Source organism: Oncorhynchus clarkii, chromosome 6, assembly GCF_045791955.1.
Source record: "Oncorhynchus clarkii lewisi isolate Uvic-CL-2024 chromosome 6, UVic_Ocla_1.0, whole genome shotgun sequence".
Classification (NCBI taxonomy): domain Eukaryota; kingdom Metazoa; phylum Chordata; class Actinopteri; order Salmoniformes; family Salmonidae; genus Oncorhynchus; species Oncorhynchus clarkii.
In genome coordinates, this window is record NC_092152.1 from 50,624,043 (window position 1) to 50,651,460 (window position 27,418).

The window sequence follows — 27,418 nt, forward strand, 5'->3', positions numbered from 1 at the left end:
TACTGGGGAGGCCGTGGCTAGATACAAGTTCAGTTTAAGGAGGAAACCCTGGCAGCCGGCAGTATCTCCGTTGTATCCCGTAGGTAAATAAATGGATCCTCGATTCCGGAGAGGAAAAATCGTTCACGAGAGATTCCGGTTGTGGTGGTGGTGGCGCTGGAGAAACTCCCTGTCTCTCCCAGCGATCCATTTTCATGACAATGTGATCCATGAAGGAGCTGATAACGTCAAGCTCCCTAGCTTGTTCCTGAACGCGTTCCTCCAGCTCCATGGGCATAGTGTCCTCTCCTGCTGACTTCATATATTGGTCAGAGATTCTGTCATGCGTAGGTGTAATAGGTGGCAGGGAAGTCAGGCGCAGGAGAGTCAAATGGAGTGTAAAATGGAGTCTTTTAATAAAGTCCACGGAGTATGCTCCATAACACTAAATGTACATAAACATGGGTACGAGGACCCGACGCACACCTATACAACAATCACACTACACTGACAAATAAAACAATCTCTGACAAAGACATGAGGGGAAACAGAGGGTTAAATACACAACAGGTAATGAATGGGATTGAAAACAGGTGTATGGGAAGACAAGACAAAACCAATGGAAAATGAAAAAAAAGGATCAATGATGGCTAGAAGACCGGTGACGTCGAACGCCGAGCACCGCCCGAACAAGGAGAGGCAACGACTTCGGCAGAAGTCGTGACAAGAAGGTTGACTTTTTTCCTTGTCCCCAACAGATTGTGTTTTTTTTTTGTTTCTTTGCGTTGTTTGTAACTTATTTTGTACATAATGTTGCCGCTATCGTCTCTTGTGACCGAAAATAACTTCTGGACATCAGGACTGCGATTACTCACCACTGACTGGCAGAATCCTTTTTTTCCTTTAACGAGTCTGACGAGCCCGACACGAATGATATACTGCTTTCTCGGGAACAGGCCCAGATCCCCGTGAAGAGGAGGTGGAGAAAAAGGGGCCAGAGGTCGGGCTGCCTTCTGAGAATTCATAAGCGATCGAATAAACCTCCACTTCCTTCCATTCTGCTAGCAAACGTGCAATCTTTGGAGAATGAAATCGATGACCTTCGCGGAAGAATAAACTACCAACGGGACATTCAAATCTGTAATATCTTATGCTTCACGGAGTTGTGGCTGAACGACGACACTATCAACATACAGCTGGCTGGTTATACGCTATACAGGCAGGATAAAACAACGGTGTCTGGTAAGACAAGGAGCGGCAGAATATGTATTTTTGTAAATAGCAGCTGGTGCACGATATCTAAGGAAGTCTCGAGCTATTGCACATTGACTCTGTACCGGTACCCCACTGTCTATAGTCTTGCTATTGTTATTTTACTGCTGCTCTTTAATTACTTCTTACTTTTATTTCTTATTCTTATCCTTATTTCTGTTGGTTCGGGGCTTGTAAGTAAGCATTTCACTGTAAGGTCTACACCTGTATTCGGTGCATGTGACTAATAAAATTTGATTTGATTTCCCACAGTCAAAGTCCCGCAATAAGAGCTAAGACGCTAATATTTGCGTAAACTCTTCACAGTTGTGTTCTGTGGGTGTCACCGAGTAGACTGACAGCCCATTTCATTGCTCCACATTCCAACACTGCAACCTTGTTTAACATGATCTAGTCTAAATATGGCATGATTCCACCAATTGTAACTTTCTTCATCACTTTCAAATGGGAACTTTTATCTTAAAGGTGAAATGCAAATTCCACTATTGTGGCTACCCCTTATTATGACTAGCTTCACAACACATAACCCAGTCCGGTCAAGCCATACTTGTCAGAGGAAGCTAGCTGGCTGCTTATAACATTAGTTTTGGGCAACAGGGTTAAGTACCTGGCAAGCTAGTTATTTCAATAGGAGAACAACAAGTGGCTACCTAGCTAATATTTACTCACATGGATTCCTAAATCATTGCTAACAATATTGAAAATGTCTGCAGTTTCCACTGGTCATTGTTTTCAGTCTGGTTGCATTGATGCTAGCTAGGTACCAAGCTAAAGCTAGCGAGCTAGCTAGCTACCCCAGAAGTTGCTAATAACATCTCTATCAAAGATATTGGCACATTTTTTTTATCCTGCTCATTTGATCTTGATCTAATTTCAAATGCTCACACAGACGTATTCCCATTCGGTCGAACAAATAATGCCTTATTATCAACGCAGTATTGTACAGCTTTGACAGTGATCGTAATGATGGTGCTTGGCTTGTACATGCAAATTCAGCAAAAACAACAATCAATAATAGAATTGTGTTATTTGACATGTTAAATTAAAAGCTTATTTGAGGCGTCAAATAGTATTATTTGACGTGTATCTTTTTTGACACACAAAGACCCAAACAGCGTTCCATAGTGGATTGACTGCATTGTTTGAATGTAATTTTGGCATATTGGCAGTTAATTTGAAAAATGAATGGAATCATTCCTCTAAATCTGTCTGGCTAGCTAGCTAACACATACAGTGCCAATAAATTCTTCACATTCATTGTTTTACACTATCACAGCACTGGCAAACCATGGTTGTACAACTTCCTGACCAACATGGCTGACCTTTGGACCATCATAAGAAGGTTCATGTCAACTCTAGTATTCTAATTCCTAATTCTATGGTCTGACATCAGAATCGGCAGGGTATGTTTGGCAGCATGAGTGAAGGATGCTTTGTTGCGAAATAGGAAGCCGATTCTAGATTTAATTTGGGATTGGAGATGCTTAATGTGAGTCTGGAAGGAGAGTTTACAATCTAACCAGACACCTAGGTATTTGTAGTTGTCTACATATTCAGAACCGTCCAGAGTAGTGATGCTGGACGGGCGGGCAGGTGCGGGAAGTGAAGAGCATGCATTTAGTTTTATTTTCATTTAAGAGCAGTTGGAGGCCACGGAAGGAGAGTTGTATGGCATTAAAGCTCGTCTGGAGGTTAGTTAACACAGTGTCCAAAGAAGGGGCAGAAGTATGCAGAATGGTGTAGTCTGCGTAGAGGTGGATCAGAGAATCACCAGCAGCAGGAGTGACATCATTGATGTATACAGAGAAAAGAATCAGCCCGAGAATTGAACCCTGTGACACCCCCATAGACACCCCCAAGTCTGGACAACAGGCCCTCCGATTTGACACACTGAACTCTGTCTGAGAAGTAGTTGGTGAACCAGGCGAGGCAGGCATTTGAGAAACCAAGGCTGTTGAGTCTGCCAATAAGAATGTGGTGATTGACAGAGCCTTGGCCAAGTCGAAAGCCTAAAAATGCGTGCATTAAATGCTGCACAATGATGAAAATATGACTAAAACATTGACAACTTCGTCAGGAAACAAAAGGAAATAAATACTGTACTCAGTTATTGCATTCATGCACAATGAAGGATAAAACAGTTAGAATGATGATGTTAGAAAACCAGAGATTCTATGCGCAGCCACAGGCGGCGAGCTGAACTCTTTATTTAACACTGCATGCCCGTGCTAGCTGTGACGTCATCAGTCACTCAGGTTTTCTTAAAGGTGAATAAAACAGAAATTAGTATACAACTGTTGTTTTCCGATCAATGAAAATGAACTGGAACTTATGACAGCAAATTGTAATCTATTGGGTTCATTTAGGAAAAATAGGATTCTGATTAGGATGACAAAATCCTACAAGACTTGTCAAAAACCTATAGGATCCAATCAGATTACTTTTGATTTCCAATGGGAAAAAAGTAGTTCAATAGGATTCCAATAGGATTATGATACAGGTGATACAATATCCTATAGGACTGCAAGAATCCTATAGGATCACTTTTTATTTCCAATAGGAAAACGTAGTCCAATAGGATTTTGATATAGGATTCCAGTAGAAAAATCATAAATCCTATAGAATATTTTGACACATTTGCCTCTCCCAACAACTGGAATAGGCACATTCAAACAGAAGTGGAGATCGAAAATTTCCGAAATGTCAATTTTCAAAAATATTCCATGCTAGTGATGCTAGCACAGTAAATTAGCTTACTTGCTTCTGAAGAGGGATAGGAGTGGTGGATGTTTTTGAAAAATCTACTCACAGCCAATAAATGCTTTCACTGGCAGCCGCTGGCAATCTGCACTCCATTCATATGTATTAGAAAAGTTTCCAATATGAACTTCCTCAGGCTTTCGAACTTCACATTTACAACCACTGCTTTCCCTCCCTCCCTTCTCTCCTCCCCCTCTCATTGTTGATTATGTACAGCAGTGGTTATCAACCGGTCGATCGCAGTCGACTGGTCAATCTACAAGGCATTCCTAGTCGATCACCTAACATTTCTGTAGAAAAGCCAATAAAGCCTTGCACCACTATTTCTTTTAAATTCAAGTGTATTGCTGTCCATTCAGATAGCTCAAATCACTGTGCCTGCAGCTTCTATGACCCCACAGCCACGTTTGATACTATGTGAGATTTCGTAACTTTTCTCTATATTTAGCCGGTTCTCTATATTTAGCCTGTAACCCCTCTCTCACCATACCACTGGCATTCCCAAATCAGAGCAGGGAGAGACAGCACTGCCATTCAGAGGAGAGACTGTGTGGATGTGCACTTGTATAGCCTACATGTATAGGAAGTACCATTTAGCAGACACTGTTATCCAGAGAGAATTGCAGGAGCAATTAGTTTTAAGTGCCTTGCTCAAGAGCACATTTACAGATTTTTTTACCTTGTCGGCTCGGGGATTCAACACAGCGAACTTTCGGTTACTGGCCCAACGCTCTTAACCACTACGCTACCTGCGGCATGTATTAGTATGTGCAGCATGATTGGTGTGTATGTGGCCTGTATGTGGGTGTAGTAGGTCTGTGTATGTTTATAGGAGGTCTGTGTGTGGAGAAGGTGGTGTGTAGGCTGTGTGTGTTTGTGTGTGTGTGTGTGTGTGTGTGTGTGTGTGTGCGCATTGACTGTCAGTCAATCAGTTGGTGAACTTTAACCACAAGCTGCCCTCCCTGTGGTTGTCATGGAAGGCGATGGCGAGTTGGTGATTCGGTTACCGGGACGATCCCATTCCCCGGACAACAACGGCAACAGTAACTTTGGGTTAGGCGAGTTTGGCCAGACAATGGTGTTAAGGCACAAAGAGGTTCACCACTTCTTCTTGGCCCCCTTCAGGGAGCAGCCGATCTACAGCACGCGGGCCCATGCGTTCCAGATTGACCCCAACACCAAGAAGAACTGGGTGCCCACCAGTAAACACGCTGTCACTGTGTCCTACTTCTATGACAGCACCCGCAACGTTTACCGCATCATCAGCCTCGACGGCACCAAGGTAAAGGCTACTTATAGTGCTTATAACACGCATAACTCTCCTGAGATACTGAAACTCTTGTTATGCCTCTATGCTATGGCCACTTGCAGGTATTTTTTTCTAACACTGTGCAGGTCTTTATGAACATTGTTAGAAGTTCATTTTGGTTGGTTGAGTACAACATAGGAGCTGCACTGTGATATTGCAAAAGCAGTAGGTTTTTCACCTGCTACACTGGAAGCATAACTTTTGTCCAGCATGGGCAGTGTGAGCTACTTCAAGTGTTCTCAATTGTGAGATGCATGCCTGAAATCTTGAAAATTGAACCAGAGTGTAAGTTTACGCTGAGCAGCACGAGCATCTTGCAGAGCCGCACTGCTTCCGCCCAGTTTTCATTGAATTGGAGCGTCTCACACTCCTAAAAAGTTACGTGTCTAGTGTAGCAGGCCAGTAAGTTACATGTGAGACAAGTATCTTTAAAAAGCATAGTAGAAGGGTCATTACTTTTTGTAGGCTGTAGCTCAGAAAATGATTTGGTTAATTGGAAAGCTCTAAAAACATTCTAAAGACATTAATCACAAGGTGACTGCACCATCATCCAATGCCAAGGGAAAGATAACTAGCACCATTTTAACACATCCAGTTTAGTGGGTTTGTCTAGTGTTAATGGACCATCTAATGTACAAACATGTCAGTGGGTGGACAGCATAGCTAACACTGGCATGATTCAGCCGAGTGCCGGAATCTAGAATGTGTTTTATTCAGCTCATGTGTCAGACAGAGCCAGGAGTGCCCTAATAGGTGTGCGTGAATGTCTTACTGTGTGATAGGGACAGGGTCCATTTTAGGTCTGGACTTGAGTCCACTCTCCTCTCTGGGTATTTTAGTCTTGTGGGTTTGATTTGTTGTAATTTGATCTAATGTGTGTGTTTGCTCCTGTAGGCGATAATCAACAGCACCATCAGCCCCAACATGACCTTCACAAAGACGTCTCAGAAGTTTGGCCAGTGGGCCGACAGCAGAGCTAACACTGTTTATGGCTTGGGCTTCTCTACTGAACACCACCTGACCAAGGTACACAGACACACGCATCCCTTAAAAGTGGTTCCCTCTGCGCTTTCTTTCTCTCTTCTTCACTGTTCTTTCTTTCTTCTCGCTGGGTAGCTCTTCCACTTTTAGCTCTAATGAGGCAGTATGTGTGTGTGTCAGTGTGTGTGTATGTGGGCGGGTGCTTCTTTCCTCTGCAGTATGATTAAGCTATGTCGTGAGCCGGGGGATGCACGCAGCAGCCCTACTCTCAGACAAGACGGATATGCATACATGCACCCACCCACCCACACACACGCACCCATCTATCCATCCATCCATCCATCCACACACACACACACACACACACACACACACACACACACACACACACACACACTTACGTACGAGTTGTAAATGAGAACTTGTTCTCAAATGGCCTACCTGGTTAAATAAAGGTGAAATTTAAAAAAAACACACTCACCCACACATACACGCGCACCCACACGCACCCACACGCACCCACACACGCACCCACCCACACACGCACACACACACATACGCATGCACCCACACATACACACGCATCCACACACGGGCGCACACACACTCGCACCCACGCACATATACACACCCACACACACAGAGAGAATAAGCAGAATAATGATGTTCTTAGTCTTATAATCATTAATGTCTTAATTTCATGATTAGGGATATTAACATTGGGTATAAATTCTCAATCAATATTCCACTAGTAATCCAGTAATAATGAACCCTCTGAGCACACACTGGTTGAATCAACGTTGTTTCCATGTAATTTCTATGAAATTGTATGATCTGTTCACCCCAGGGGACTAGGGTAGGTAACAACACATCTATCACGCTGATCTTCAACATGGGGGGCCCCTCAGGGGTGCATGCTCAGTTCCCTTCTGTACTACCTGTTCGCTCATGACTGCACGGCCAGGCACGACTCCAGCACAATCATTAAGTTTACAGATTACACAACGGTGTTAGGCCTGATCACCGACAACAACGAGACAGCCTATATGGAGGTGGTCAGAGACCTGGCTGTGTGGTGACAAGACAACAACCTCTCCCTCAACGTGATCAACACAAAGGAGATGATTGTGGACTACAGGAAACGGAGGACCGAGCACGCCCCCATTCTCATCGACTGGGCTGCAGTGGAGCAGGTTGAGAGCTTCAAGTTCCTTGGTGTCCACATCACCAGCAAATTAACATGGTCCAAGCACACCAAGACAGTCGTGAAGACGACGCGAAAAAACCTATTCCCCCTCAGGAGACTGAAAATATTTGGCATGTGTCCTCAGATCCTCAAACGGTTATTCAACTGCACCATGAAGAAAAGGTTCTACAGCTGCACCATCTAGAGCATCCCGACGGGTTGCATCACTGACGGGTTGCATAACTGCTCGGCCTCCAAACACAAGGCACTGCAGAGGGCAGTGCGTACGCCCAAAAAATTGTCAAAGACTCCAGCCACCTAGTCATAGACTGTTCTCTCTGCTACCGCATCCACAGGTACACCTCTAATTCAAATGACTCAAATGATGTCAATTAGCCTATCAGAAGCTTCTAAAGCCATGACATAATTTTCTGGAATTTTCCAACCTGTTTAATATAAACTTCTGACCCACTGAAATTGGAATATAGTGAATTATAAGTGAAATAATCTGTCTGTAAACAATTGTTGGAAACATTACTTGTGTCATGCACAAAGTAGATGTCCTAAACGACTTGCCAAAACTATAGTTTGTTAACAAGAAACTTGTGGAGTGGTTGAAAAACGAGTTTTAATGACTCCAACCTAAGTGTATGTAAACTTCTGATTTCAACTGTATATACATATCATACCAGTCATCAATTAATAATTTCCTCATATCAGTTGTAGACTCCGTGAATCTGCACAAACCCGGGTCTCACTGATCATTCCGTACCACACAAATTGATTTAATTATTTACTAACAAGCTAAATGATAACATAAGATTCACATACACACACACGGTATAGGTTATTGATTAGAAACGTAATGCGATGACAACAGGTCATTAGCGGAGCAAGACAATATAACATGTTACACAAGATGGAGATTTAAAGAGAGAGAGCGAGAGTGAGAGAGAAAGAGAAACAATACTTGGATACATTTGTAAACTGCACTTACTTTTTCCCTGATACCTTGCCCCGAACTAACGATCTTATGGGTAAGAAGTGTAAGGCATGTATTTACATGTTGAAGGTCTTCGTTGGGTATCTCTTTGGTGTTTCTCTGTTTGGCCCAGGCCTTCGTGCGCCGAGTTCCACTTTGTGAGAGAGGTTCGGCCTTGTTCTTTGTATGGCCATCTCCTTCGTTCTCTGGTGTAAATCTCTGACGAGATACAATACTAAGAACAGCTACTCAACCGTGGCATTGTTTGTTAAGAGGTTATTTTGTCTTCTTCAACCTCATGTTGCGTTTCTGATATGTTAATTCTTAACTCAAGTGCTTTATAACCTCGAGTAGAAAGGGGGCATTTCTGTCTTGCTGACACGCTCCCTGCGTTCCCTGGGGCGTAGCTAGTTATGAGGCAATGTATCAGAATTTACTATGATCTCGTTAGATAACTAAAATCACAGTCTTCTCTTAACAAAAACATTCTCTTTAATCTGGATATTTTCTGCACAACGTAAAGTATGTCAACATGAGATACACATTATGCAAACCCTTCAAGTTACATTGTTGTCGTTATAACGTCTTCATTTAACTTTTAATGACATCACAAAATAGTCAATCTTCCACATTCCATCTCTTATCATTACCAAAATTCGGAGGATGAAATAATTGTCCCTGTGTCCATTGTTGGATGTTGTAGTTTTGAGCGATAAACTCTTCATAAGGCAGACATATATTCCAATCACCCATACTAGAGACAAGAAATCAAATCAAATTTTATTTGTCACATACACATGGTTAGCAGATGTTAATGCTTGTGCTTCTAGTTCCGACAATGCGGTAATAACCAACGAGTAATCTAACCTAACAATTCCACAACTACTACCTTATACACACACGTGTAAAGGGGTAAAGAATATGTACATAAAGATATATGAATGATTAATGGTACAGAACGGCATAGGCAAGATGCAGTAGATGGTATCGAGTACAGTATACAGTGGGGCAAAAAAGTATTTAGTCAGCCACTGATTGTGCAAGTTCTCCCACTTAAAAAGATGAGAGAGGCCGGTAATTTTAATCATAGGTATACTTCAACTATGACAGACAAAATGAGAAACAAAAATCCAGAAAATCACATTGTAGGATTTTTTATGAATTTATTTGCAAGGGTATGTAAACATTATATTAAGTGGCATTGTTTAAAGTGGCTAGTGATACATTTTTTACATCACTTTCCATTATTAAAGTGGCTGGAGTTAGTATGTTGACAGCAGCCACTCAATGTTAGTGGTGGCTGTTTAACAGTCTGATGGCCTTGAGATAGAAGCTGTTATTCAGTCTCTCGGTCCCAGCTTTGATGCACGTGTACTGACCTCGCCTTCTGGATGATAGCGGGGTAAACAGGCAGTGGCTCGGGTGGTTGTTGTCCTTGATGATCTTTATGGCCTTCCTGTGACATCGGGTGGTGTAGGTGTCCTGGAGGGCAGGTAGTTTGCCCCCGGTGATGCGTTGTGCAGACCTCACTACCCTCTGGAGAGCCTTACGGTTGTAGGCGGAGCAGTTGCCGTACCAGGCGGTGATACAGCCCGACAGGATGCTCTCGATTGTGCATCTGTAGAAGTTTGTGAGTGCTTTTGGTGACAAGCTGAATTTCTTCAGCCTCCCGAGGTTGAAGAGGCGCTGCTGCGCCTTCTTCACAACGCTGTCTGTGTGGGTGGACCAATTCAGTTTGTCTGTGATGTGTACGTTGAGGAACTTAAAACTTACTACCTTCTCCACTACTGTCCCATCGATGTGGATAGGGGGATGCTCCCTCTGCTGTCTCCTGAAGTCCACAACCATATCCTTTGTTTTGTTGACGTTGAGTGTGAGGTTATTTTCCTGACACCACACTCCGAGGGCCCTCACCTCCTCCCTGTAGTCCGTCTTGTTGTTGTTGGTAATTAAGCCTACCACTGTAGTGTCGTCCGCAAACTTGATGATTGAGTTGGAGGCGTGCATGGCCACGCAGTCGTGGGTGAACAGGAGGTACAGGAGAGGGCTCAGAACTCACCCTTGTGGGGCCCCAGTGTTGATGATCAGCGGGGTGGAGATGTTGTTACCTACCCTCACCACCTGGGGGCGGCCCGTCAGGAAGTCCAGTACCCAGTTGCACAGGGCGTGGTCGAGACCCAGGGTCTCGAGCTTGATGACGAGTTTGGAGGGTACTATGGTGTTAAATGCTGAGCTGTAGTCCATGAACAGCATTCTCACATAGGTATTCCTCTTGTCCAGATGGGTTAGGGCAGTGTGCAGTGTGGTAGCGATTGCTACGTCTGTGGACCTATTGGGGCGGTAAGCAAATTGAAGTGGGTCTAGGGTGTCAGGTAGGGTGGAGGTGATTATGGTCCTTGACTAGTCTCTCAAAGCACTTCATGATGACGGAAGTGAGTGCTACAGGGCGGTAGTCGTTTAGTTACCTTAGCTTTCTTGGGAAGAGGAATAATGGTGGCCCTCTTGAAGCATGTGGGAACAGCAGACTGGGATAAGGATTGATTGAATATGTCCTTAAACACACCAGCCAGCATGCTCTGAGGACGCAGCTGGGGATGCCTTCTGGGCCTGCAGCGAGGGTTAACACGTTTAAATGTTTTACTCACGTCGGCTGCAGTGAAGGAGTGTCCGCAGGTTTTGGTAGCGGCCCGTGTCAGTGGCACTGTATTGTCGAGCAAAGAAGTTATTTAGTCTGTCTGGGAGCAAGACGACAGGGCTGGTTTTCTTTTTGTAATCCATGATTGACTGTAGACCCTGCCACATACCTCGTGTCTGAGCCGTTGAATTGCAACTCTACTTTGTCTCTATACTGACGCTTAGCTTGTTTGATTGCCTTGCGGAGGGAATAGCTACACTGTTTGTATTCGGTCATATTTCCGGTCACCTTGCCCTGGTTAAAAGCAGTGGTTCTCGCTTTCAGTTTTGCTCGTATGCTGCCGTCTATCCACGGTTTCTGGTTTGGAAATGTTTTAATCGTTGTTGTGGGTATAACATCGCCGATGCACTTTCTAATGAACTTGCTCACCGAATCAGCGTATTCGTCAATGTTGTTGTTGGATGCAATGCGGAACATATCCCAATCCACGTGATCGAAGCAGTCTTGAAGCGTGGATTCAGATTGGTCGGAACAGCGTTGAACAGACCTGAGCTTCTTGTTTTAGTCTCTGTCTGTAGGGTGGAAGCAACAAAATTGAGTTGTGGTCAGCTTTTCTGAAAGGAGGGCGGTGGAGGGCCTTATATGCGTCGCGGAAGTTAAAATAACAATGATCCAGGGTTTTACCAGCCTTGGTTGCGCAATCGATATGCTGATAGAATTTAGGGAGTCTTGTTTTCAGATTAGCCTTCAGGTGAACAGAAGGACTTGAGTTCCTATATGTTGTTATGATCACACCACGTCTCGTTAATCATAAGGCATACTCCCCTACCCTTCTTCTTACCAGAAAGATGCTTGTTTTTGTCGGCGCGATGCGTGAAGAAACCAGCTGGCTGCACCGACTCCGATAGCGTCTCTCGAGTGAGCCATGTTTCCGTGAAGCAAAGAACGTTACAGTCTCTGATGTCTCTCTGGAATGCTACCCTTGCTCGGATTTCATCAACCTTGTTGTCAAGAGACTGGCCATTGGCGAGTAGTATGCTAGGGAGTGGTGTGCGATGTGCCTGTCTCCGGAGCCTGACCAGAAGACCGCTTTGCCCCTTTTACGGCGTTGTTGTTTTGGGTCGCCGGCTGGGATCCGATCCATTGTCCTGGGTGGAAGGCAAAACACAGTATCCGCTTTGGGAAAGTCATATTCCTGGTCGTAATGATGGTCAGTTGACGTTGCTCTTATATTCAGTAGTTCCTCCCGACTGTATGTAATTAAACCTAAGATTACCTGGGGTACCAATGTAAGAAATAACACGTACAAAAACTAAATAATGCATAGTTTCCTAGCAACGCGAAGCGGCCATCTCTGTCGGGGCCATTAAACTCAAGTTAGATATTCTAGTAGGGGGTTTATATGACTAACTGTTAGATATTCTAGTAGGGGTTTATATGACTAGGAGTCTGCTGACTTACAATTTATGATTGATGTAAGGTGTCATAGAAACCCCACATCAATCCCTCTTCCCCCTGTGGGAGAGAGAGAGCTCTGTAGAGCTGATCCACTGTAACCTGATCCTTTGGATCCTCACAATAAAGTCATGACACAATGTATGACAAAGCTGTAAGTCACTTTGGATCAAAGTGTGACAGAGAACAGCTGGTGGCATAATATAAATTAAGCCCCTCCCACAAGGGAGAGAGAGGGAGAGCGAATCGAGAAAGAGGAGTTTACCCAGTTTGTCTGTGTTTATTTATGTTTCTAATGTTCCTATGATGTTACTATGTCTCTATGTGCATGCCTGTGTCCACGCACTGGCATGGGTTTTACTGTAAGGGTTACTGTGCCATTCTCTGGTTGACGTACATCGCTCACATTTCTACCGAAGCATTATGGGTAGGGGCCTCCATTCCATAGCCCAAATGTTGGACGTCAAATCAGATGCCTCCCATTTGGTCGCTAATGACAACCTCCTCTACCCTCTTAATACTAACATACTAGTGTGTTTTTTTGTGTGTGCACAGGTGTACCCTAAAGTGACAAATATTTTGTATTAGAACTAGAAATTGACGTTCTACCTCTCAGAGTATGTGACCAGTCTCTGTCTCTCTCTCCAGTTTGCAGAGAAGTTTTCAGAGTATAAGGAGGCAGCACGTCAGGCCAAGGGAAAAAGTCAAGATGGAAAGATGGAACTAGCCACCTCTCCCTCTCAGGTATTCACCACTAAAAACACAGCCACTGCTCCCTCTTAGGTACTCACACCAAAAAGGTCACAACACTCTGCTGTGGTACTTCATAAGTTAACAGCTGGAAAAAAAGAGAACCACGCAACAAACATATAAACTTGGAAATCCCTGCATTTGTTAGATTATTGTGTTTTCGCTGCATATTTATTGCCCTCCTTTGAACAGAAATGGAAGAAATTAGGTTGTTTTTAAGATTCGATCCCCAGAGTCCCACCACTTCAAAAACCAGCTTAACACCCTCTCTAGTCCAGGGAAACCCTGCTATTTTACTACACATTGCATCAGTTTACATCACATCATTACATGCACAGAAAACAGGATGCTGATGAATGGTTCCTCCATCCGATTCCTCCATCCAAAAATGATTTGATGCTACACTAAATATGTCAGCACAATGGAAACGGACATTGTTGCACATGTAGAAGTCTGAGAACAGCATTGAGAGTATGATAAGCATACATTAACCCAGCCTTCTTCAATAAGGCCACTTATAAATGTAGATTATGAAATTATACTTTCAATGGGAATGTCCTGAAAGTAATTTTCTACAGTGATTAAGTCTCAGTTATCTCTGTCCGTCAGCCCTAAGTGGTGCATGGTTTGAGTGTGTACAATGGCCAGTTTATAACCCCTTAATTGTTTTGTTTCATGTAATTAAAGTGTGTAAATGTTTTGTTTGGTCACATAGGCTTAATTGTTTGGGAAATAAAGATAAACGTTTATCTGCAATTTCTCTGAGCTACAATAAGCTTTGGCAGGCAGAACAGCTCAGTAATGTCCTCTTGGTAATACAGAGCTAGGAGCTTATCACCAGATTCTCCTATCCGTCTCTCTCTATTTGTTTTCTCTTTATTTATTTATTTCCAATTTTCTCGATCTCTCTCTCACGCCGAACAGAGGAAGAAGATGACTGCTGAATCTCCTCATGAAAAAATGACTTGGTTAATTTGAACTAATTTCATTCTCATACAATGCTTGCTCTTTGCTAGATAAATCCAGAATCACTGTTCAGCACTTTCAGACTAATGGGTTTATAAGAAGCACTGTAAACATTTCTTTAGTTATATGTTGATTGATGGATTGATTGTTTGTCCTGTATGTAGGAGTCGCCAGCAGGTGAACTCTCTTCACCTCTGACTCCTGTGACTCCTCCCGCCATGGACAACATCAATGGGACAGATGACCCCTGTGACATCACACCCGAGCCCCGTCCTGAACCGTCTCAGAACGCACTGGCTTTCACACACAGGTAACACACACAGGGGTGTTAATAAGGGGTTGTGCTGTGTGTGTGTGTGTTTGTGTGTGTGTGTGGGTGTAAACACTGAGTTTACGAAACACTTGCAATGTCAAAATCAAATCAAATGTTATTTGTCACATGCCGAAATACAACAGGTATAGATAGACCTTAGAGTGGAATGCTTACTTAAATGCCTTTAACCAACAATGCAGTTTTAAGAAAAATAAGAGTTAATAAAAAAAATAAAAAAATAAGACAAATCGAAAAACAACAATAAAAACAACAATAAAATAACCGTAGTGATGCTTTATTCAGGGGGCAATGGTACAGAGTCAATGTGCGGGGGCACCGGTTAGTCGAGGTGATTTAGGTAATATGTACATGTAGGTAGAGATAAAGGGACTATGCATGGATAATAAACAGAGAGTATCAGCAGCGTAAAAATGGGGGGGTGTGGGGGACAATGCAAATAGTCCAGGTAGCCATTTGATTAGCTGTTATGGCTTGGGGGTAGAAGCTGTTTAGAAGCCTCTTGGACCTAGACTTGGCGCTCTGGTACCGCTTGCCGTGCGGTAGCAGAGAGAACAGTCTATGACTAGGGTGGCTGGAGTCTTTGGCGATTTCTTTGGGTCTTCCTCTGACCCCTCCTGGTATAGAGGTCCTGGGTGGCAGAAAGCTTGGCTCCAGTGATGTACTGGGCCGTACGCACTACCCTCTGTAGTGCCTTGTGGTCAGAGGCTGAGCAGTTGCCATACCAGGCGGTGATGCAACCATGCTCACAATGGTGCAGCTGTAGAACGTTTTGAGGATCTGAGGACCCATGCCAAATCTTTTCAGTCTCCTGAGGGGGAATAGGCGTTGTCGTGCCCTCTTCACGACTGTCTTGGTGTGTTTGGACCATGATAGTTTGTTGGTGATGTGGACACCAAGGAACTTGAAGCTCTCATGCTGCTTCACTACAGCCCCGTCGATGAGAATGGGGGCATGCTCACCTGGTTATGGACTGACCAGGTGAACACTATGATCCCTTTTTGATGTCACCTGTGAAATCCACTTCAATCCGTGTAGATTTAGGTGGAAGAGACTGGTTAAATCAGGATTTTTAAGCCTTGAGAGAATTGAGACATGAATTGTGTATGTGCGCAATTCAGATGGTGAATGGGCAAGACAAACGATTTAAGTGCCTTTGAACGGGGTATGGTATTAGGTGCAAGGCGCACCGGTTTGAGTGTGTCAAGAACTGCAACGCTGCTGGGTTTTTCACACTCAACAGTTTCCCGTGTGTTTTCAAGAATGGTCCACCACCCAAAGGACATCCAACTAACTTGACACAACTGTGGGAAGCATTGGAGTCCAAATGTGCCAGCATCCCTGTGAAACACTTTTGACACCTCGTTGAGTCCATGCCACAATGAATTGAGGCTGTTTTGAGGGATGCAATTCAATATTATTCATAAATGGTAGATGATTCCAGTTTACAGAATAAGACAGAAGTGTGCAAGGCTGAATAAGATAAGGTGTGTGTTTGAGCACTGGGCAGTAGTTGTATATAGTTGGAAGGACAGAAAGAGTGTCACTCAGTGTCTGTGTGTATGATGGGGTAAGTGTGTGTATGTGCCACATTTATAATTTCAAATCTTGGTTTTGTTTAAACTTTATTGTATGAAGACTCACATTTTTCTAAAACCCCCTCTATTTGCATCTTTTCTTTCCAGAGAGCAGTATAAAGCCCGTCGGGTCTGCTCTTTCTGATAGCTTGCTATACAGGTTCTGAAATAGGAGCTCTTTCCTACCCTGCCAACACCAACCTCTATAGCTACTAGACCACTAACATCTTGACTATAGCACCTCTTTACTGTAGCACACTGATGGAATCACATTTTCAACATCTGTACTATGACTTCAGTTAAGAGAAATCACACTCTTGCTATCAGACTTATACACCTTTATTATTATATCTCCTTCATTTAAAAACAGAGGTCACTAAAAAACTCCTCAAATGTGACTGACCCCTTGAGTGAAAAATACTGATGCCTTGTTTGGTTCTCTTACTATACTGAACAAAAACATAAACAGAACATGCAACAATTTCTAAGATTACAGTTCATATGAGGAAATCAGTCAATTTAAATAAATGCATTAGGCCCTAATCTATGGATTTCACATGACCCGGAATGCAGATATGCATCTGTTGGTCACAGATACCTTGAAAAAAATAGGCCTCACAATGGGCCTCAGGATCTCAACACAGTATTTTTGTGAATTCAAATTGCAAATGATCAAATGCAATTGTGTTCGTTGTCTGTAGCTTATGCCTGCCGAAACAATGACCACACCGCCACCATGGGGCACTCTGTTCACAATGTTGACATCAGCAAACCGCTCGCCCACACAACACCATACACGTACTCTGCGGTTGTGAGGCCGCAGAGACTTTGGAGTTGGATGGATGGATTATCTTGGCAAAGGGGAAATGTGCACATGGAAAATTTCGGTGATCTTTTATTTCAGCTCATGAAACATGGGACCAACACTTTACATGTTGCGTTTATATTTTTGTTCAGTGTAAATGTTATAGTAATAGATTACGTTATTATATCAAAATGTCTTTATTTTAATGCTATTATAGCTCCATCTTTATTGCAAAAATAGCTTTTCTAAATAGATTTTAATAAATTATTATTAGTACAGTTGGCACTTTCTACAATTTTTCCATTGATCTCTATTGCATTACTTGTAAGAATTATGTTGTTTAGAAATTGAACTTGGTTAGCTGGCCCTCAGAGACTTGTTGTTAATCTGTGTATATTCTTGTGATTTTGTGTCATCTCTTAAAGGACAAATTGTCTTACCTCTCTTGTATTCACATTTTTTTAAACTGGCATGTTGTTTTTATGATGTCATACAGTAGTTTACAGTATGTCAAGATGTGGGGCAAAGAATGCTGCCCGTCTATACATTTCTGGGTCTATGATTAGATACTACATATTGATTATGTTCATAGATATTGAATAATGATGACTGAATATTTAATTAAATAGCCCAAGTCCTACCATGCAGGGACTAGTTTTAAGGTTATTCTCCTGAAGGGGTTGATAGAGGATTTATGTAACTCTTGTATAACATATGCAGTGGGGGGTGGGGTAGAGGGAGGGAGAGAAGGAGAGAGGGAGAGCGAGAGGTGCAGTGTCTAAGGGCCTGTGTGTGTGTGTCACTGCAACCTAAACATGAGCTTACTGCAGATACGCACACACACACGTATGCACGTACACAGACAAACACCATACACTACACTACACCAAAATACTGCACCAATAACCAGAATTGATTTGTACTTTTTTATTGCACAATAAAGACAAATAAAACTTTATTTTCAACATAAATAATCATGAACAATTTTAATGACCACACTAATACAGATTTCAAATACTGTATGTGTAGTCAAGCATCCCAGTAGGGCATTCATAATATTTTCGAGTACCCACTGGAGACTATTGACATTTCACTGTGTAGAATGAATAAGACCTTACTGATATTCAAAAATGATGTATTCCCTGGCCATAAAAATCACTATGATTGTGGTTCATATTGATTAAAGTCATCAATCAATTTATCTATGTTTTTTTTTCTTCTTTTTTTTCTTTGATTTATCAGTTTGTCTATTAGCTGATATTCAGCAACTGTATTAACCCCCTCTGTAGTGCAGTCCGTTTTGTGAGAATTTGCAGAGGTGCTCTTTAAACACACACACAAGCACAAACACTTTGGTGCAGATTGCTGCATGTGTGGGAGTCAGGACTGATTTTTTTCACTCATGCAAACACCTGCACACACACACACGTGATGTGGTGTTACTTTGTGAACACCAGCTGTTGTTGCTTATTAAGATGTTGTTCAATCAGGGTGTTAAATTGGCCAGTGTTACCTAGTGTTGATTTTTCTGTGTTACATTTCTAGTGTTGATTCAGGTGTTTAATTAAAAAAACTATGTTGGTGTTAATAACAAGTGTTAAACCAAAACTACGCCCACCATTATCATATTTCCCAGCATGCTCTTTTGCAGGTTGCTTTTTAGAAATGTTTTTTTATTTTCAATATCTATGTCTAGATATTGAAAAAAACCCATTCTATAATTAGTATAATAAGAAAAATACCCATCAAAGTCCGTCAGTGTCTTAATCCACCTCATCCGCCGATGTTGCACTTCCACATCTGCAGGGGCAGAGCTAGAGCAGTGTCTTTGAATGTCTTTGAATATTTTGGTACCTACTGGAGAGCTGTTCTTTATCTACACCCATTCAGTATCGTTCACACCCTCTTAAGCTTTAGCCCCTGCCATCTCTTTAATGGTTGATCTGAGCATTCTGTCCTAACAACAACAGTCAAGCACTCAAGCTAACATGAGAACCATTCACTGACCATTTTACTCGCACTAGCAGAGCTGGTGAGGCTGTTTTTATGTTATCCAGAGCGTTGGTGACTGAAACTGTGCTGCTGGCAACAATTTACACTTTTTTTGCCAACGTTTACTGACACTGGCCATATTCAACTGGTGTTAGGCGTTCATAAATTCATCAGTTATCCTGCGCTCTGGCACACTTAGACGAGAGCGCTCTGAAATCTGAGTAGATAGCCCGAGATTTACCAGCTACGTCTATCAACAGTTGTTGTAGTGACATTCTATTGAAATGGTTACTTGCATAGGGGAGTCTTTTGTTAAGACATGTAGCTAGCTAGCTAGGTAAACGATTAACCATAATCCCAACTCATGACGTTACTACCCTGCATGAATCTGCAGATAGCTAAAAAAAAACAGGTTCAATGTTATCTAGCTAACATTAGGCAATAACTAGCAATGCAAATGGCTCTGAGATACTAATAGTAAGATCATAAACGTAACGATAGCTAGCGAGCCAGCCAGATAATGTTAGCTAGCTAGCTAACAGTACACTTTAACTTGAAATGATGATGCCATGGTTGCCATTAGTTTTAAGATGAAATCTGCAGACAGGTGTTTTCTCCGTCTTCTAAACTATCATTCTCTAATTCCACTGATTTCAAAACTCGGTCCTCCAGAAAGTGGAGAGCAACACATGCAGTTCTACTACGTGATACATAAAAAAAGCCATGTTAGACAGGATTATCAACACACACTGACCAGCTCAAATAGACAGAAACGTCCTATATGGCAGACCAATCCGAACTCATCTCTCGGCATGTCCAGCCCACTCATTATCTCAGCCAATCATGGCTAGTGGGAAGGTTGGTGACTTTTTCTGTGGCTAGGCTCGTAATTGAACAGTTTTATTCATATTTACAGATGGCATACAAGTCTGTTATTAAGGCACATGAATGTTCACATGTTCCAGAAGACATTTCTGCCAAAAAAATGCATTTTGATTTGATAAAAGTTTGTTCAAATGGCTCTCCTGTGAAGTAGTGACCCACAAAATACGCCTAGTTTCCTGAAATGAGTTACATATGCTAAGCACTTGTTGGCTGATTTTCCTTAACTCTGCAGTCCAACTCATCCCAAACCATCTCAATTGGGTTGAGGTCGGGTGATTGTGGAGGCCAGATAATCTGATGCAGCAGTCCGTCACTCTCTTTCTTGGTCAAATATCCCTTACACAGCCCAGAGGTGTGTTTTGGGTCATTGTCCTGCTGAAAAACAAATGATAGTCCCACTAAGCTTAAACCAGATGAGATGGCGTATCGCTACAGAATGCTGTGGTAGCCACGGTGGTTAAGTGTGCCTTGAATTCTAAATAAATCACTGACAGTGTCATCAGCAAAGCACCCCCACACAATCACACCTCCTCCATGCTTCACGGTAGGAACCACACATGCGGAGATCATCAGTTCTCCTACTCTGCATCTCACAAAGACATGGCGGTTTGAACCAAAATATCAACAATTTCGACTCATCAGACCAAAGGACAGATTTCCACCGGTCTAATGTCCATTGCTCATATTTCCTGGCCCAAGCAAGACTCTTCTTCTTATTGGTGCCCTTCAGTAGCAGTTTCTTTGCAGCAATTCGACCATGAAGGCCTGATTCACGCAGTGTCTACTGAACAGTTGATGTTCAATCTGAGGTGCTGTTAACTCTAATGAACTTATCTTCTGCAGCAGAGGTAACTCTGGGTCTTCCTTTCCTGTGGCGTTCCTTATGAGAAACAGTTTCTCAGAAACAGTTTTTGAAGAAACTTTCAAAGATCATGACATTTTCCTGATTGACTGACCATGTCTTAAAGTAATGATGGATTATCGTTTCTCTTTGCTTATTTGAGCTGTTCTTTCCGTAATATGGACTTAGCCTTATTTGGTAAAAGACCATCTTCTGTATACCACCCCTACCTTGTCATAGCACAACTGATTGGCTCAAACGCATTAAGAAGGAAAGAAATTCCACAAATTAACTTTTAATAAGGCACACCTGTTAATTGAAATGCATTCCAGCTTTAAGCTGGTTAAGAGAATGCCAAGAGTGTGCAAAGCTGTCATCAAGGCAAAGGGTGGCTACATTGAAGAATCTCAAATATAAAATATATTTTGATTTGTTTAACACCTTTTCGGGTACAACTTGATTCCATATGTGTTATATCATGTAGAAAATAGTACACTTAAAGAAAATCCCTTGAATGAGTAGGTGTGTCCAAACCTTTGACTGGTACTGTATTTATTTCAAATATTTATATTAGGCTTTGGCATTGGAAAGTATCGGTGTTAAAAGGGCAACACTTTGAAAAGTGTAAATTCAACACTTTCTGGTGTTTCTCATATAAACACTTCAAAAGTGTTTAGTTGAACAAGCACAGTGTTCTATTTACCGATCAAATTTTGCTGTGTGTGCTGCTTGTTTTCAGACTATCTTATGGGCTGGTGAAACACCTGGCATTAACTACAGTATAGCTGACAGGATTTACACTAGTGTGTAGCTAATGGTCTCTCTGTGTTATTTGTGATTTATTATTTGTTTAACATTGGTTTATTTAGTTTATCCAGATTAGTCTCATTGAAATGCACTCTTTTTCAAGAGTTATGATTTCAAGAACAGCTCCTCATGTAACAGCGCAGCTTCTTGACATCTGTGATGGGATGTTATTTCCAGTCTGTGGAAGTTCAGTAGAAATGTCTGGGTCTCTGTTTACCTGTATTTACCTGTTTGCTCTGCAAAGAATGTGTGTTTACCTGTACCATCTTCTTTATGCTCACAGTCTGATGAACTTCCCTCTCCGGTGTGGTTTCCGTAGCGACGTCGTCATAGACCTAGTTTTGCTTACCACCATTGCTGACATACAGTGGGGAGAACAAGTATTTGATACACTGCCAATTGTGCAGGTTTGCCTACTTACAAAGCATGTAGAGGTCAGTAATTTTTATCGTAGGTACACTTCAACTGTGAGAGACGGAATGCAAAACAAAAATCCAGAAAATGACATTGTATGATTTTTAAGGAGTTAATTTGCATTGTATTGCATGACATAAGTATTTGATACATCGGAAAAGCAGAACTTAATATTTGGTACAGAAACCTTTGTTTGCAAGTACAGAGATCATACGTTTCCTGTAGTTCTTGACCAGGTTTGCACACACTGCAGCAGGGATTTTGGCCCACTCCTCCATGCAGACCTTCTCCAGATCCTTCAGGTTTTGGGGCTGTTGCTGAGCAATACGGACTTTTAGCTCCCTCCAAAGATTTTCTATTGGGTTCAGGTCTGGAGACTGGCTAGGCCACTCCAGGACCTTGAGATGCTTCTTACGGAGCCACTCCTTAGTTGCCCTGGCTGTGTGTTTCGGGTCATTGTCATGCTGGAAGACCCAGCCACGACCCATCTTCAATGCTCTTGTTGAGGGAAGGAGGTTTTGGCCAAGATCTCGCGATACATGGCCCCATCCATCCTCCCCTCAATACGGTGCAGTCGTCCTGTCCCCTTTGCAGAAAATCATCCCCAAAGAATGATGTTTCCACCTCCATGCTTCACGGTTGGGATGGTGTTCTTGGGGTTGTACTCATCCTTCTTCTTCCTCCAAACACGGCGAGTGGAGTTTAGACCAAAAAGCTCTATTTTTGTCTCATCAGACCACATGACCTTCTCCCATTCCTCCTCTGGATCATCCAGATGGTCATTGGCAAACTTCAGACGGGCCTGGACATGCGCTGGCTTGAGCAGGGGGACCTTGCGTGCACTGCAGGATTTTAATCCATGACGGCGTAGTGTGTTACTAATGGTTTTCTTTGAGACTGTGGTCCCAGCTCTCTTCATGTCATGGACCAGGTCCTGCTGTGTAGTTCTGGGCTGATCCCTCACCTTCCTCATGATAATTGATGCCCCACGAGGTGAGATCTTGCATGAATACCCAGTCCGAGGGTGATGGACCATCATCTTGAACTTCTTCCATTTTCTAATAATTGCGCCAAAAGTTGTTGCCTTCTCATCAAGCTGCTTGCCTATTGTCCTGTAGCCCATCCCAGCCTTGTGCAGGTCAACAATTGTATCCCTGATGTCCTTACACAGCTCTCTGGTCTTGGCAATTGTGGAGAGGTTGTGGAGAGTCTGTTGTGGAGGGTCTGTTTGGGTGAGTGTGTGGACAGGTAATGAGTGGAGAACAGGAGGACTTCTTAAAGAAAAACCAACAGGTATGTGAGAGCTGGAATTCTTACTGGTTGGTAGGTGATCAAATATTTATGTCATGCAATGAAATGCAAATGAATTACTTAAAAATCATACAATGTGATTATCTGGATTTTTGTTTTAGATTCTGTCTATCACAGTTGAAGTGTACCTATGATAAAAATTACAGACCTCTACATGCTTTGTAAGTAGGAAAACCTTCAAAATCAGCAGTGTATCAAATACTTGTTCTCCCCACTGTATGTAGGGGGCTGTGTGTGTGTCGGTGTGTGGGTAAATGAAGACATTGATGATGTTAATGTGTATGTAGCACAGCTGCTTTGTTGCACAGCTGCGCTTTAGCACGGTTCGGATTGAATCCAGGCCTAGGTATTGTGTTATAGCGGGTGTAGCTGTGTGTGTTCCAAAGGTGTGTGTAAGCAGAGATATAAATCATAAATCAGGATTCCATTGGCCAGTTGAACATCTGGATGTCCTTCTGGTGTTATCATGGTGATGTATTACCTGGGTCCAGCAGCGGAAGGTCCATAAAAGGAGAACTTACCTGACCAACTCTCCTGTTAAACAACAACAACAACACACTTAAAGAACCACTTTAAACAGTTACAAATGTTTAAACTACACAATTGACGCTCATCTTCTCCACATTACTGCATCATTTCTTCTTTGTTGTCAGCGAAAGTAATGGTGTTTTTTCTGCAAGATATTTTATTTTTACACATATATGTTTTACAATGGTGTTCTTTATTTAGTTATACAGAAAGAGAAAGAAACCCGATCCTTCCCAATTCCCAACTGCCTGTGAGGTGAAAGAGAATAGTTCTTTTCTGATTCCTTCAAAAAAGAATGCCCTTAATCTCGCTAAGCTAGACGCTGTATAGTGTCTGACATTCGGTCTGTAGCGTGGAAATCAAGGCTAGAATAGTCTTAACATCTTTGTAAAGTAAGCATTGATCACACTCCATGTACAGTCGTGGCCAAAAGTTCTGAGAATGACACAAATATTAATTTTCACAATATATGCTGCCTCAGTTTGTATGATGGCAATTTGCACATACTCCAGAATGTTTTGAAGAGTGATCAGATGAATTGCAAAGTCCTTCTTTGCCATGCAAATTAACTGAATCCCCCAAAACATTTCCACTGCATTTCAGCCCTGCCACAAAAGAACCAGCTGACATCATGTCAGGGATTCTCTTATTAACACAGGTGTGAGTGTTGGCGAGGACAAGGCTGGAGATCACTATGTCATGCTGATTGAGTTTGAATAACAGACTGGAAGCTTCAAAAGGAGAGTGTTGCTTGGAATCATTGTTCTTCTTCTGTCAACCATGGTTACCTGCGAGGAAACACGTGCCGTCATCATTGCTTTGCACAAAAAGGGCTTCACAGGCAAGGATATCGCTGCCAGTAAGATTGCACCTAAATCAACCATTTATCGGATCATCAAGAACTTCAAGGAAAGCGGTTCAATTGTTGTGAAGAAGGCTTCAGGGCGCCGAAGAAAGTCCAGCAAGTGCCAGGACTGTCTCCTAAAGTTCATTCCGCTGCGGAATTGGGGCACCACCAGTACAGAGCTTGCTCAGGAATGGCAGCAGGCAGGTGTTAGTGCATCTGCACACACAGTGAGGCGAGACTTTTGGAGGATGGCCTGGTGTCAAGAAGGGCAGAAAAGAAGCCACTTCTCTCCAGGAAAAACATCAGGGATAGACTGATATTCTGTAAAAGGTACAGGGATTGGACTGCTGAGGACTGGGGTAAAGTCATTATCTCTGACGAATCCCCTTTCCGATTGTTTGGGGCATCCGGAAAAAAGCTTGTCCGGAGAAGACAAGGTGAGCGCTACCATCAGTCCTGTGTCATGCCAACAGTAAAGCATTCTGAGACCATTCATGTGTGGGGTTGCTTCTCAGCCAAGGGAGTGGGCTCACTCACAATTTTGCCTAAGAACACAGCCATGAATAAATAATGGTACCAACACATCCTCCGAGAGCAACTTCTCCCAACCATCCAGGAACAGTCGATATTTTGGGTCCATGGCCTGGAATCTCCCCAGACCTTAATCCCATTGAGAACTTGTGGTCAATCCTCAAGAGGTGGGTAGAAAAACAAAAACCCACAAACTCCTAGCATTGATTATGCAATAATTGATTATGCAAGAATGGGCCAGGGTGGATTGCAGAGGTCTTGAAAAGGAAGGGTCAACACTGCAAATATTGACTCTTTGCATCAACTTCATGTAATTGTCAATAAAAGCCTTTGACATTTATGAAATGCTTGTAATTATACTTCAGTATTCCATAGTAACATCTGACAAAAATATCTAAAGACACTGAAGCAGCAAACTTTGTGGAAATTAGTATTTGTGTCATTCTCAAAACTTTTGGCCACGACTGTAGTTAGTTTTCTCTCCATGGTCTCCTAAACTAGCCCGTTGGGCTGAACGGAGTGATTCCTATAACACTGTAGTGTAGATATTCACGGAGCTCTTTTGCAGTCATCATGGCATTATATAGGAATAATGGTTCTATCATAACTGTGATGCTCAGATGCAAGTGTCAAATAAAGCGTTACAATGGAACTTTATTAATTTCAAACTTAATTGACAAACTAAAGATGTTTTCAACAGTGAAGAAGTCGGAAGCGATTACCCAGAAAGAATCACAAAACACTTCAGAAGTTCGACTGAGGGACCTTACAGATAATTGTATATATGAGGTACAGAGATGAGGTAGTCATTCAAAAATCATATTAACACTATTAATGCACACAGAGTGAGTCCATGCACCTTATTATGTGACTTGTTAATAAGCAAATTGTTACTCCTGAACTTATTGACAAAGGGGTTGAATACTTTTGGCTCATGACATTTCAGCTTTTTATTTGTAATTAATTTCTGAAAATGTCAACAACAACAACAAAAAATCCACTTTGACGGTATGGGATATTGTGTGTAGGCAAAAAGTTGTAAGAGCTGTAAATACTTTCTGAAGGCACTGTATGTATGCGTTGTATGGTTATTGTTGTAATTTAGAACTGATTGTGTTCTGTGACATACATGATTGATATTTGTATTTAAAGTGAGTTTAATGTTAATCAGTTGTTCCCATTGGCTTCGGCGGTCTAACTGTTAGTGCCTCCCCCTACAGCACATGCATGTTTGTACACATGGTGTCGGCGTGGGTTCAAATCATTCACCACTGCCTTTCTGACACATTCTCTGTCTATCTTCCCCAATATCTCTCCTGTGTCCAATAAAATAAAACATATATACAGTATATAAAACAACTAGTTGTCCTATTTTTTTGTTCATATAAATTGGCAGACCAGAAACATTATACTAATACCTTACCACATAACAGGCTCCACTGTCACAGAATAGCTGTATCTTTAGATTGAAACTTCTAGTAGGGATACAGTCACGCCAAGAACAATGAAACACAATAAAACTTGATTGCCCAACATGGGGATATTTGCATTCATATAGCAACACAGGCGGAGAGCATGTTTCAGGTGATGCTATTCATATGTGAAGGCTAATGTTCTCAGATGTAGGAACAGCTCACTTACCACGCTGAGGTCTCTCGATGTGTGTGTGTCGCTGTCTGCAGAGTAGATGGATCCAGTTCACAAGCAAGTGGGTTTAAGTAAAATAACAGAAGTCTTCCTCATCTTAAAACTGTCAGGTCCTTCTGTTGTGAAAGCTCTCCCTTTCTCTCCTGGTCTCTCTATCTCTTCTGCCTTTCTCTCTCTCTTCCTTCACCTCACATGTTATCTCTCTCTTTGAGTCTGGTTGAGGCATGTGAATGTTTTTTTTTACATTTGTGTGGCTGTGTGTGGAGGTGACAGCCTCACAGTGGGTGTGTGTGGGACGAGGTGTTGTCTCTCTCATCTGCGTCATGTGGTATGCACACGCACACACACACACTGAGGGGGTGGCTGTGTTGTGTAAGAGCCCAAGGCATTGTGAGAGTTTGTCATTATGGAATACTACATTGTGTGTGTGTGTGTGTGTGTGTGTGTGTGTGTGTGTGTGTGTGTGTGTGTGTGTGTGTGTGTGTGTGTGTGTGTGTATGCCACTAAGGATATACTGCAGAGTGTGTGGGAGAAATTACTCCTATTCAAAAGGACTCTCAGCGTTAAGGTCTTTATTTTCCACTCTAACAGCTGCATATCCATATGTGCTGAGATACGGGCTGAATG

The 27,418-nt window shown here is 42.4% G+C and overlaps 1 protein-coding gene across 2 annotated transcripts in view; it reads left to right on the plus strand.

Annotated features, from left to right (window-relative positions):
* The window catches only part of LOC139411277 (homer scaffold protein 1b), a 120,486-nt gene that overhangs the window by 41,951 nt on the left and 51,117 nt on the right, over positions 1-27,418 (plus strand). Inside the window, exons 2-5 of one of the 2 annotated variants that reach the window (XM_071157347.1) lie at positions 5,137-5,293; positions 6,215-6,346; positions 13,208-13,303; positions 14,440-14,585. In XM_071157347.1, the coding sequence (XP_071013448.1) occupies positions 5,137-5,293; positions 6,215-6,346; positions 13,208-13,303; positions 14,440-14,585 (531 nt within the window). Of the gene's footprint in view, positions 1-4,497; positions 5,294-6,214; positions 6,347-13,207; positions 13,304-14,439; positions 14,586-27,418 lie in introns of those variants that run through there. The other variant, XM_071157346.1, reaches the window with a different exon arrangement.